We start from the raw sequence: 13,611 nt of genomic DNA, 5'->3' as shown, positions 1-13,611 counted from the left end.
TTGCTGACCAGGAGTCAGTGGACGGGCGACGAAAGATCAAACACACACACACACACACACACACACACACACACACACACACACACACACACACACACACACTGTGGGTCAGCTGAGTACAGTGAGAGTATTCGATCATCATCTCTGTGGGTGGTTTTTCCTGGATTTGAGCAGACATCTGTTGTGAAGCGCAGTAGCATTCCTCTCAGCCCTGAAACCATGATAATTACCCTCGGCCTGTCAACGGGGGATCATCCATGAAGGGGGGGGGGAGATGGTTGGTGGACGAGGTGGGTGGTGACATATATTCACATTCACACCTGAAATGGAAAAGAGGAGGGAGAGGGCGAGACGGAGGAAGGCAGAAAGTTTTTTTGCCCTGCTCATCAAGTCCATATCGCTCCTGAAGTGTCAGTGAAGCACACGTGACCTCGGCCGAACTGTCAAAGTTCAGATAAAACACGTGTGTGTGTGCGTTTATATGAGCGATTTCTCAAACCCGAGCCGAATAGAGTGCAGGTAGGAAATCACTTTAAGTAACATGAAATGGACGGGGAGGCTGACAAGGTTGACAAGGCGCATAGCAGCGCAGTGCGGCGGCAGCGGAGGGGAAAGTGAGCTTGACATGGGTGGGATATAGGGGCCAGCGACAACAAGCTACTTGAGACATAGGATGCGAAATGTTCCTTCTCGAGTCGGCCATTAAACTTAAAGGAAGGCAGAGGCGGAGGCTGAAATGGGTCATAAAATGAGCCGCTCGCTGCCGTAGACCAGCGTCCTCACTCTTGGGGGGGTGACAGGGAAGGAGTGGTCACCTTTAGACCGACTGCGAGAAATGACCCCAGGCAGGTAGAGACTCCAGCATGAAATTACAGAGGTAAAGCTGCTATATGTCACTTACAGAGGTCTCAAAGGGGCCTTTGTACAAGCAGCTCTCTGCGCTACGGGCATTAACTACTCTCCAGGAACCCTACTGTAAATAATAATATATCCTTGTCATTTCGTCTCCTTAAAAGTTACTGTTAAAAGGTCAGTCTCACTCTCCTGTGATTTTCTTTAGGGTTATCAATGTGTGAGAAAGTTTTTTCCGATAGAAGCTGTTCACTGTGAGGATTAAAGTCACCAGAGGACAGTTCTTCAGTGATGTGAGCTACACAGGAAATTTAAATTCATCTCCATTCCTCTGCATCGGAGAAATATTAAAGGTAGATATCACAAAACCAAAACTAGTGTCTGGATACCAGTTAGGAGGAAACCTGCAGTGAGACCAAGCAGCGTTTGACACCAAAAAATCAAGAAAGCACATTTTATCAGCATTTCCTTCCTGTTAACAACACGGACAGTGTGTTCATCCAATCAGCAACGGGCAGGAAGCTTTTCCATTAGAAGTTAATGTGTTTGCCATGTTTGACATTGTGTTTTTTGAATTTGTAGTTTTATTGTTTGCTGTTGTGTTTTTGATTTGTGGTGTTTGCTTATTTTCCAGGTCTGCAGAGTCTCGCCTCCTGCCCAGCCAATCGTGAGTCCGTCTCAGCTGTCAATCATGACACCTCACCTCCTTTTCCTAGCATCAAAAACCAAATTAAAGGACAAATAAACACTTGCACGTATGTGATAACAACTACCTCAAATGTTTCAGGAGCACGACTTCAGAAGATCCAACTCTGCCGCAGTCAGTCAGTGATCCTGTTTTTCTTGTCCAACATACATAAATGCAAATCACAGTGTGGTTTCACTTCTTTTTGGCCTTTTCGTGTTTCCATAAAACCTTCCTGCTCATCGTCTGTCATCTTAAGAATGTCGTGCCAAATATCCCGCAGGCCAATTAACCACAGAGACACGCGAAAGATCATGTTGTCATTATGGGAATTACTCACAGTGCGTATTGGATGTAGGGTTAAGAAGGTTCTGATAGAGAGGCAGTGGAGAGGAAGAGGTGGAGGAGGAGGAGGAGGAGGAGGAGGAGGAGGAGGAGGAGGAGGACAATGAGCGCTGAATGGAAGGTGATGAATGAAATGACTGAAGGCAAAGGGAGGGAGCATAACGCGGCAAGAGAGAGAAGTGGATTTTAAATTACACGGTGGCTCATGTCAGCAGCCGTAATTAGTAGCTTGGTCAGGTGTGGTGAGTGGTACAGGAAGCATGAGGGGAGGACAAAGCGCCGCAGACATGACGGAGAGCCTCTGAGGAACAGGATCGACTCGACAATGCAATATGAATTTCCCCAAAGTGGAGAAAGTGAACGAGGACGGCAAACGCACCTATGAGCTGAAATCAGTTGGCATGAGACACACACAGAGGTCTGTTGTTCACAGTGTGTCGCGTGTCAAGCGTGTGGATGGCAGGTCTGTGAATTCAGACGACTCTTAAGCTGCCTGGCTGCCTGTCAAGTCAAATATTCCCTTCAGTGAAAAGGGCAGGGGGGGGGAGAGAGGAGCGGGGGTGAGAGTTGGGCTGCAGATAAACTTACTGCATGACACAAGTATCCACACGAGCTGGATCTCATCCCCACTGTGTCGTACATACGTCTCCATAAGGAGAGAAAACACAGGATGAAACCGTCCTGCCTGCCCCAGGAAACACATCTTCACAACGACTGCGTTCATTTCTCTGCTGACAGCTCACTTTATACATCTGAGTTTGTCTGAAACTTCAGGCTATACATGGTGCAGCTTCATGTTTTAATGTAAAATCATTTCTAAAAGGGGAATTGAACCGAGCAGAGTGCGCACCTCAATTACATCAAGCCTTGTATCTTGGCATTGGTGGCACTTACTGGTTTCTAGTCCTGTTTTTTACTACGCGCACACTCATCGATAACAACCCCATAACTTTCGCTGAATTATTTCATCAAGATTCACACATATTTCTCTGGAAAGGGTTTTTGCAAAATCCTTCAAACTGACAGACAAACACAGGTGAAAACATAACCTCCCCTGGTGGAGGTGATATGAGCTTGTTTCAGTGTTCGAACGCTGCCACCACTGATCAATTAACCGTGAAAATGAATTGGCAACTGCTTTTATAATAGATTAATTGTATTTTTTACACAGAAAGCCAAATATTTGAGAGTTCCAGTTCCAATATGTTGCTTTTCTGGGTCTTTTATTGTAGTAAATTGATTATTTTGGGGGGTATTTGGTCTAATGGTATTTTTTTATATCAAATAATTAACTATCACACTTATCCTCACCCTGATGGCCATACTTTCTAGTTGCGGCCCAATTTTCCACCAGAGAAGTCTGCACTGCTGAGATATTAAAGAAGTTAGTGAATAATTTTTAGTTTTCTGCAGTTGTCTTTTTCATCTCTTTCCTTCCCAGAGCTCAGACTCGAGTGTCTGAGTCAAGACTAATGAACAACGTGGAAATATCTCAGTCTGCAGCTGCTGCGGCGACGACAAGTCAGATATTAAGTTTCTTCATATTCAAGAGGTGTCACTCTGCCGGGCTGTAACAGTCACTTTTTAAGCTGCAGAACACACAGGACACGGCAGTTAGAATAATGATTGAGCTTTTATTTAATCCCAACAGCAAACATAGCCTCATGTGGCATAGACAATTTAACATCTTTCCAACTCACACATGCACATGTGCAAAAAAAAAAAATAATAATAATAATAAAAGTGATCTCATCTCCTCTGGTTGTTTCCTTGATTTACAAACACAACACAGGTCCGCCCTCCTCTCACCTGAGCACGGCGACTGTCAGTAAATGAAGATTCATTTGTCTGATCCGGACATAGCTGTGTGACAGCCAGTGCACCCCCCCCCCCCCCCATCCTCGGAGAAAGCCTCACACCCTGGGGCAAGACAGTGACACAAACACACATAAAAACCCTGTCCAAGGAGGAGTCATGGGGCAAAGGGGAGGAGGGGAGGAGGGGGGAGGGAGCATGAGAGGAAAAGGGAGTGTATCTCTCTCTCTCTCTTTTCTCTGAAACACACACACACCTTCCCTCCTCCCCTGTGTTAGGGGCAAGAGCAAGAGTCACACGCTCACACACACTCACACAGGTACACAGGATACTGAGGTTGAGTGAGAGACGGAGAGATAGACAGGGACAAGAGAGAGAGAAAGAGAGAGAGAGAGAGAGAGAGAGAGAGCAGCAACTGGTGGCTCCCACACACACTCCAGGCTTCCAAGGAGGGCACGGACATCCAACCCATATGTGTGGCTCCTCTCAAGGCTTCACAGTAAGTGTGCAACATCCTTCTAAAGTCATCTCGCTCATGCAGGACAGAGATTGTGTTTTATTATTATAGATTCTATGGATTCTTTCATTTATCTTTAATCTTTATCTGGTGAAATGTGAAAGTCAAGCTGAGTGATTTCTAGAGTCAACCTGTCACACGTTGCCCTCTCACCCGCAGCTGTGCAGCCGTTTGACTCACGTCTTCATTTTCAGAACATATTTTTTGCTGTGTCACCGGTTCAGTAGTTTCGGAGTGAGTTGTCACACTTGTGAAAGTCAGTGCTTGTCAGCTGTGGTGAAAAATTAAGGAGAAACGACGTCGTCCATGAATCTCATCTCTCTGCACTTTCGTTCGCATTTCACCCTTCTTCCTAATAAGGTGCTTTAGCACATGAGACACCTTTTTCCATATAGATGTAAAAATACTGGATTACCGTGTGACTTTTAAAAGGTTTTTGATTTACTAATATAACAAAAAAATTCTAAACTGGGATGAGAGTTTCACAAAATTGTGCTGGACGTTTGAGTTCTTTGGTCAATTTCCATTAGGTAATGTCAGTCAATGTGTGTGCTCGACAAATATTACCATACACAGGACTTATCTTCCACTATCTCAGAGGCAAACTGATGAGGCTTCAAAAGGAAGAAGTTCTAAAAAAAAGCCATATCTGAGCATTGTCTTTTAATCACACACCATCTATCTTCCTCTCTTTTCTCGCTTCACTTTGTCATCGTGTCGTTCTATCAGCCGGGGGCCACTGATTTTGTCAAGAGTGAGTTACAAGAACGACATCAGTCTTCCTGAGGAGAGGAGAGTCAATAAGCAACAGGGATAAAGAAAGAAAGAAAGAAAGAAAGAGAGAGAGAGAACGACACTTTGGATCTGGCTGGGGACCAAGTCACAGTCAGTCAGAGGAAGTCTGGTCGATTCACCGGCAGCGCTGGTTTCCTTGTGAAAGTGGTCCTGCTCCGGGGGCTTGACATGCACAGGAACCTCCCTCATAGCCCAGGGGTTGTGATTTGGACGGTCACAGGATGTGTGGGACGGCGGGGGCAATGGGGCAGCGAGCATGAAGGTTCCACTTTGAAGTTTGTTTGTCTGCTCGGAGCAATTGATGGGAAAGTTACATTCTCCGCCAATTCTCCTCCTCAACATCTCAGACTGGCCGCTTCCTCCTCTGTGTCACACCTCACTCTCCGCCATCTAATTTTAGCTCCATTCAAAACTCGACTTCCCTTCGTCTGTTGTTTGTATAGTCTGTGTGTTTGTCCCTTGAATTGAGACATAAAAGCAAAAGGTAAAAGAAATGAAACGTCTCTCTTGAGGCCAGAATCATCTGTTTTTCCAGACATATGGGATAATGGAGACTTGCCAACATATTTAATGTCATATTTAATGTGTGAATCTTTCCTCTAGGCCTCCTCCTCCTCCGCTCAGTGCACCACAGCCATGTTGACCTCAGGAAGGTCACTGCAAAGCGTCGGGGTCGCCGCCGCAACGATGCCAGAGACACAGGATGTCGACATGACCTCGTGGAGCGAGGCGGACTTTGAGGAGAAGTGCACTTACATGGTGAAGGACCAGCCTCTGGAGCAAGCGTCCGCCGACCACGGGAGGACGCGAGCCGAGCGCTCCCTACCCAGAAACCTGGCCCTGAAGCGCTGCCACAACTCAACAGAGGTACGCAGCAAAGCAGACGCCTCTATCAGTGCGGTTGTAGTGATTCAAATTGAGGGGAGGTTTTTTTTTTTTAAGCAAAGGGAGAAAAACGATCAAACCAATTCCTTGTATGTCCAAGCGATGTGTAAGTGTGCACTTTAGCTGCTTTATGTTTTGTTATTGCCGACTCCTTGCGTCACTCCGACTTCCTTCCATGCTCTCATCCATCCTCCGGCAGGAAGTACTTGACATGTTGTTGTCTAATTTCAGCCTTTCCTCTCTGTTATGTATATGTTGAGGCAAAGACGGGGAGACAAAGCCCCTCCAGCACGATGCCTGAGGTGCCTGTATGATTAGTAGCTACCTTTTAAAATTCTCAGCCCCTTTGTCCCCGGCACACAATTACACCATAAAGCACAGCTCAGGTGCTGGAAATGATCTCCCACATTAAGTGCGTGGCCGTTACAGTGGAGGACGGTTTATGTTTAACTGGATTGACAACGGATAAGAACATGGAGAGGAAACAGTTTCCCTATGCGTAATTAGGGTTGAGTCTCCGTGGATGACACACGGCAATCAGCCCGGGCGTCTGCGGCAGAATACCTGTGCTAGCACTTGACCTCTCAAAGAACAGGAAACGCTACTGTAATCTCTGACACTGGTGCACCTCTGATGGAGCCGTCAGACGAGCAGCATAAACTGGAGATAAAGTAAGCATGTAACGGTTGATCCTGCTACACACACTGCGGCAGCATTGTGACGAAAGACAGATGAAAGAGAGAATGCATTGCCATTGCTTTAGGGGGATTTGAACACAGAGCTCAAGGTGCAGTCCACTGGTAGGGGTGTGCCCGTGACACCTTATCCCCTCTTCCCCACCCTGGAGGCCTGGGACGCAGGGGGAGAGTTTCACACCTGCAGGTAGCAGAGCAGGAGTAGTGGTGAAATTTGAATATGGTGGAGAGAACTGAAGATAACTCGGGTGATTGGCTTATGAAATATTCAGCGTGTGAAACAAGGGACACGTTCTGTCACAGCCCTGCAAAAGTCTCCTTGGAAGTAGTGTCATGAGGGTCACTATTCAATAATAAGAGCTAATTGCTTGATTGCTTATTTCCTCAGGGTGTACAAGGTAAACAGGGCTTGTGGATAGAGGATCGGATGAGTAGGAGTTTATTCTCGAGAATCTCATCCCTCTAATTTAGTTTTTTCAACTCAGGCCTCCAATTTGTGAACTGCTCTGTGGTTTGATGACTCCGTGTCCTTTTTGTCCAACAGGTGCTCGGGGTGAGCAGCAAGGAGCTGATTCCTAAGGGGACGCGTTTTGGCCCCTTGGTGGGGGAGAGCTACACCAGCGACATACTGCTAACGGGGGCTGACAGGAAGTACTTCTGGAGGGTGAGTGACTTATGCACGAGAGTCTCTGGATTGCGTGTGAAATTCTTCGGTTTGTGTTTCAAAACTGTTCACATCCTGTATATCTCCATCTGGAGGAGCTGCTGTGGCTGTGGCTGTGGTGTGGCTCTAGTTTAGCCGCTGTGGTCAATGTCTGACTAACCTGCGAAGGGATGAAGATATGCATGTGTCGTTAAATGTCACTCAAATCAAATGGGTTTTCACAAGTGCATGCATTGAAGTTTGTTTGCTGGTTGTGTGCATGGCTGCCTGAGGTCATGCCCACACAGCTGTTTGGTTTCAGTGACGCAGCGCTTCTCCTCCGTCTGCGCTTCACTCGGCAGCGGTGTCGCTGCCAGTAAATACGGCATGCACACATGTCCTCACTCCGCCAGACTCACAAAACTCTCACACTGACTAAGCAAGGAAGTGGCTTCGAGCCTGAGAAGTATGTTGTTACAAATCGGCAGCATCAGGACGCCTTTCATTACACACTGTGTAATTCTACAGTTTAGAGTCAGCAGCCTAGACATCGTGCAACACCCCCCCCGATCAAACAGCCATAACACAGACAATCTGTTAACGAAGTCAGGCATGACTCAGGTGACGGCACAGCTTCAAAGATTAGAAAGTATGAGGAGTAGTTTTAAAGACATAAGAAGGGGGGGGGGGGGGGGGGGGGGGGGGGGGTACACTTTAAATTTACTTTTTAAAAGGTCAGCAATCACCCAGATGCAGTAATCGCTGAGCGATAGTGGGCGGGATAGTGAACCCATTACTGCAATCCAGTCATACAGCGAAACTCGTATTCACTGCTGCTTTCATAACTCTAAATGACTTATGTACCACAAAGTGAGACAACACCTATCTCAGCTGAAAGGAGACACAGGGCTTCCCATCAAGGTGTAAGGAAACCTGTGACATCATGGTTTATTCAATGCACGCCACGCCGTCAATTCCTCGTTGTCAACTGAATCATCTCTCACCTCGTTATCTGGTTCCCTCGCACCACAGGTCTTCTCGGAGGGGCACTTACACCACATCCTGGACGGCCTGAACGAGGAGCGGAGCAACTGGATGCGCTACGTCAACCCGGCCTGCAGCGCAAAGGAGCAGAACCTGGTGGCGTGCCAGAGCGGTTTGGACATCTACTTCTACACCATCAAACCTCTTCAGCAGGGCCAGGAGCTGCTGGTGTGGTACTGCCCGGAGTTTGCGCAGCGCTGTAACTACCCTCCCCTGGGCCAACTGCCTATTGACAATAATGGTGAGTCTGCTTCAAAAGCTAGGGTTGGTAATCCTGGGAAAACTAGCAGGAGAAGGCTTTAAAGAAATGCAACTGATACGTCCCACCCCCGCCCATCGGCCCCCTTGTCACGGCTACTTCTGCAAGACATATGAACAGAGGCCGACTTTTCCGTGGCTCGTTTGCTAACTTCTAGTCATCACCTATCTCTATAAAAGGAGAGCTGGAGTTACTCTGGTCATTTATCAGTGGGAGCAGGATAGGAGCTAGAAGCTAGAAGAAGCTAGTCGGGTCTCCTCGCTGCCAACTTACCCTGACCCTTTAATTTGAGAGCTGGGCCAGACACCTCTGTGCTGGGGCAACCCTGGAATCTAACAATGCGGCGGTAGTATCAGGGAAGGTGTCAGTCTCACAGAAACCAACCCTGTGCCCACGCTTTGAGTCATATCTGGCACGTATTGTCACTGTGGAGTGAGGCACCCGATCAAAGCGCCGGCCGACTGACACTCTCTTTGTGTGGGGGGGTTTAAGAAGTCATTCAAGTCCCACCCACGGCCCCTTTTGTTAAATACAGGACACAAAGGAGGAGAGTAGGGTCCCGAAAACAGAGAGGACCTGTCTCCAGGTGGAGCCTCAGTACCTGAGTAAGATGAGATAAATTTCAGGACAATGTTTCAGTTTCCCTTTTTCTTTGACGCCGCATGGAAACACAGCTGCCGGCCCATTCACAAAAAAAAAAGAAGCATTTGGCTTTCATTCACAAAAAAAGTGCAGGAGTTAGCAGAGAGGCCACACGGACACGCCGCAAAAATACTCATTTTCATTTACACACACACACACACACACACACACACACACACACACACACACACACACACACACACACACACACACACACACACACACACACACACACACACAAGAGGCTGCCTGAGGTGCTGACAGCAAACTGGCACAAGACCCCTTATTTATTTGGCTCTTAAGGAGGAAGAGAGGTCGGAAGCGCTCCAGTGACTACTTGAACTTCCTGACAAGGCAACCCGCTGACAGATTGATATCTCACCGAGTGTGTGCTGTTTGTTTGCCGAGAGCCGGCCTCTCAGGAGAGGGTGGGGGTGGGGGAGGGGAAGGGTAACGCAGGGGAGCACACGGGAGATAAGGGGTCGCTCTGTGTTTGTATGGGCTGATGTTAATTCCGTCCATGAGGAGGGGAAATGTACACGGACACTTCTCTGTGTCGTCTTCCTCTGTTTGTCAGCTTGCGTCCTTTTGTCTGCTCTGAGTAAATCTCTCCGCGGGACTTCCTGGGTATAAAGTGGAAAAGTTTTGCACATTTGAAACTTTAGAGTTGGATCCTCATGTTGTAAAAATGTGACCTGTGCTTACAATTAAGAGGAAAATAAATCTTACTTTTAGTTTAGTTGATGTGTTGGGGCTGGAATATGAGACGTTGTTTCTCATCCTGTGTAGGTCTTGCCCCCCGCTTGAGATAGACTATAACTGACTGTCCTCCATGCTATCTGCAGCCTGATCAAACACCCATTGTTCCCCCTCCAGGGTCCAGTTTCAGAGCTGCTTGGGAGATGTCTGGTAGACAGGCACACACACACACACACACACACACCTGATAAGAAACACACATGTTTATCTTCTCATCTTTATAGCATAAAGAAACTGGTCGGACTACAGAAGGGACCTTTTGAAAGATAAAAAAAGCCTGGTGACTTCAAAAGGGGCACGTCTGCATGATGACGTCAGTGTCACGGACAAATGTGTCCCGTGGTTGAATGACAATACTGTTGTGTCTGATCTAAAACAAGTTGTCACCTGTGTCTTACGTCAATCCTCCATTGTTTATTTGTCTCACAGAACAGAGTCGGGCGCAGGAGAAGACGACGGCGAAACGAGGACACAGCGTTTCGGAAATCCTCCGAGACGAGCCCTCCAGGTCCCTGACTACCTGTCCCAGACGTCTGGAGAGTGCTTTGTCTCAGCCAAACCTCTCAGCAGGTTTTCCCTTGTGTCCTCGAGTTGTCTACCCAATCCAGACCACCTCAGAATCGATGCACGGCCACAGATACGCACCTCTGCCCCCCCTGCCGACCTGCAGCCCGTCCGCTGCCAAACGTCCAGCTCTGAGTCGCCCTGTCCCCTCAATTTTGCACTTGAGCTATCAGCACAGTCAAGGCCCTGTTGCAGCCAAACCTTACCACGAGCCCACCGTGCCCGACCCCGCTCTGAGGCACGCTCCCTATTATCTGCCTCACTATTCCCTTGGCCCAAACAGCATTCTACCTCATTCGTACCCTTTCTGCAGTGATCGACTGAAACCACACGCAACACTCTCACCCCATCTATTACCTTTTGACAGCTATGCACACCTCCTCCACCCTCTAGCCAACAGACACAAAGACTTGTCACTTGCACAATCCGCCAAACGAGACCTCATTCTTTCACAGACCAGTGAACACAACAACAACAAGGACCTCACATCCAGCTACCTCAGGATCCCCTCAGAGGACCTCACTTTACCCACCACATCCGGTGCCTCATCCATGGTCACCTCACTCCGCGGAGCATTGCCCTCTTTTGCACCCGGAGGATGCTCACCGCTGGTGGGCTTGGCTGCCTCCTCAGACTGCCTCCCTTCCAGACCCACCTCTGCTTCTCAGGGCAACACAGAGGTCGCGATCGACCTCAGGAAGACCAGACAAGGAGGGCAGATCATCGGCTACAAGACTCTGTCGTACCCTCTCACCAGGCAGAACGGAAAGATCCGGTATGAGTGCAACGTTTGCGGAAAGATCTTTGGGCAGCTGTCCAACCTCAAGGTTCGTTACTCCTCGTTATGTTAAAGTCGTCTGGTAAAAACATCTTAGTTTCTCTAGTTAACATAAAAAAAACGTGAATACTCACCTCTGACGTTGTGTTTTCAGGTTCATCTGCGAGTTCACAGCGGGGAGCGTCCCTTCGGGTGTCAGACCTGCAACAAGACCTTCACTCAGCTCGCCCACCTGCAGAAACACTACCTGGTTCACACAGGGGAGAAACCACATGAATGCAAGGTGTGGTTACGATTGTTAAAGACACGTTTTGGGACACATGCTTGTTTGCTTTCTAGATGAGTGTTGAGTGTGAATATTTACACCACACTCATGTAGTTATCTTCGCTTAGCAGGAACAAGGAGAAACAACAGGCCTGGCTATGTACAAATATCTGACGCATCTCTGATTAACATTCAATGATTGAAGTGTAAAAATAAGTTACAAGACTAGAAGCAGTAACTATGACTAAGACAAGATGATCCAGAAAGATTTTTGAAAATTCATCTTTTTTTCCCCCGATATAGGTGTGCCATAAAAGATTCAGTAGCACGAGTAACTTGAAGACCCACCAACGGCTGCACTCGGGTGAGAGGCCTTACCAGTGCAAACTCTGCCCGGCCCGCTTTACTCAGTACGTCCACCTCAAGCTCCACAAACGCCTCCACACCGGGGAGCGACCTCACCGGTGTCCCCACTGCCCCTGTGCCTATCTCCACTACTGCAGCCTCCAGGTGCACCTGCAGGGCTTCTGCCCGCTCTCTCCCTTGGCCTCCCACAGACACTCGCCGGAGGAGCTGCACCGCGTCAATGCCGAGATCCAGAGGTTCGACCTGAGCGAGGCGGCGGACCAGCTGGAGGCCATGGCCGCAGAGGCCAAGATGGACAAGGGGAATATTATTGATCTAATACAGAAGATGGAGACTTGCACCTCGGGCCACCGGGGTGACGTCAGAGGGGAGACTGGGCTGAGCCTCTGCCAATCAGCGGAGGAGTTTTCTGGTGTGCAGATGCATCATGGGAACCATTTACCTCTGCATCCATCCAGCATCAAGCTGGAGTCAAGCTGCATATCAGAGCCCTGAGACAGCCTTGCTAATCCAGCCATATAATCCTTACAGGTCAACTCAGCAGCTGTCTGTTACTGCCCTATTTGAAGTAAAGCCTTATCTCAATCATGGAGTCCCAGGCCTATACTCTACAGAAACTGTAGCACGTGAAGAATCAAAACTTTGTGGCCTGCAACCCTGTGACTTTATAGATTTAATGTACACACCTTCCCTAATTTATTCTGTTACTACTATGAATCTAAAATGTATAAAAAGACAGATTTGTGACATTTTCTGTAATTTCGTTTTTTTGTATAACACATGATTATACATAAAGAAAACTTGTTTTTAATTTGTGGTTTGTGTGACTGTTTCCGTTTGCGTATGTGTGCGTATATACGCCTACCAATTAAAGCCACAATTACTGGATAAGCATGACTATGCAGCGTTGACAAGGTGAAACCTGAGATGTTTGTGTGTAGCGTATGTGCTCTTCTTTGTGTGAGTGCTGGTGACGTAGGTAAACATCCTGTTATGAGCTTTGGAATACTCCACACCAGTGTCAGACCCTTCCCCCTGGAAAAAAACCCCACTGACAACAACCTGCATGACAAAGTTACATTCACTGTCAATAAGATCCAGCTGCGAACTTTGTAAGCACTCATTCTGTATTTAGTTTCAGTATTAATCAGATGACTAAAAATAAAACCACGACGCATGACTCTATGGTTTATTCTGAGTTATAGAAGCACAGATGTTAGAAGACTTCCCAGTAGCTCTTCTCTGAATGAGAGCACACACTGTAAAGGAATGAAATTGATAATATACAAAAACTAACTGAATTAGACTGACTTTCGGTTGCACTGTATCATCACTGTTGGTCTAAATGTAACATGCAGAACATGAATCTCCAGGTCAGGTCAGTGGCCATCAGCTGCTCTGGACGTGACTCTTTCACTTCCTTACAAGAAAAAAAACAACGGAAGAAAAATGTCCCAATGGATATCAAGAAAAGACCCTGACCTCTGACCTCTGACCTCTTTATTCAGGAGGAAATAGTATCCACCATCACCTCCATCATTACCTCTGCCAAGGAGTTTATGTTTTCAACCGTTTGTTTGTTTGTGAGCAAGATTTCACAAGAACAACTCAACGGATTTCCACAAAACTTGGTGTAAGGATGCAGCACGGGTCAGGGAAGGACCAATTCAAATGTAGGATCCGGATAAATGGGCAGATCCAA

The 13,611-nt window shown here is 47.5% G+C and overlaps 1 protein-coding gene across 1 annotated transcript; it reads left to right on the top strand.

Annotated features, from left to right (window-relative positions):
• The first annotated feature begins 3,957 nt into the window (after window positions 1-3,957).
• On the top strand, window positions 3,958-13,288 carry LOC117757983 (PR domain zinc finger protein 1-like). The gene is made up of 7 exons (XM_034579243.1): window positions 3,958-4,196; window positions 5,613-5,876; window positions 7,134-7,253; window positions 8,265-8,517; window positions 10,366-11,327; window positions 11,433-11,561; window positions 11,847-13,288. The coding sequence occupies exons 1-7, from the start codon at window positions 4,170-4,172 to the stop codon at window positions 12,402-12,404; spliced, it is 2,313 nt and encodes a 770-aa protein (XP_034435134.1). The 5' UTR covers window positions 3,958-4,169; the 3' UTR covers window positions 12,405-13,288.
• The last annotated feature ends 323 nt before the right edge of the window (window positions 13,289-13,611 follow it).

Source organism: Hippoglossus hippoglossus, chromosome 24 (assembly GCF_009819705.1).
Source record: "Hippoglossus hippoglossus isolate fHipHip1 chromosome 24, fHipHip1.pri, whole genome shotgun sequence".
Classification (NCBI taxonomy): domain Eukaryota; kingdom Metazoa; phylum Chordata; class Actinopteri; order Pleuronectiformes; family Pleuronectidae; genus Hippoglossus; species Hippoglossus hippoglossus.
The sequence above is the reverse complement of the archived record's forward strand: the minus strand, read 5'-3'. Positions and strand labels throughout refer to the sequence as shown.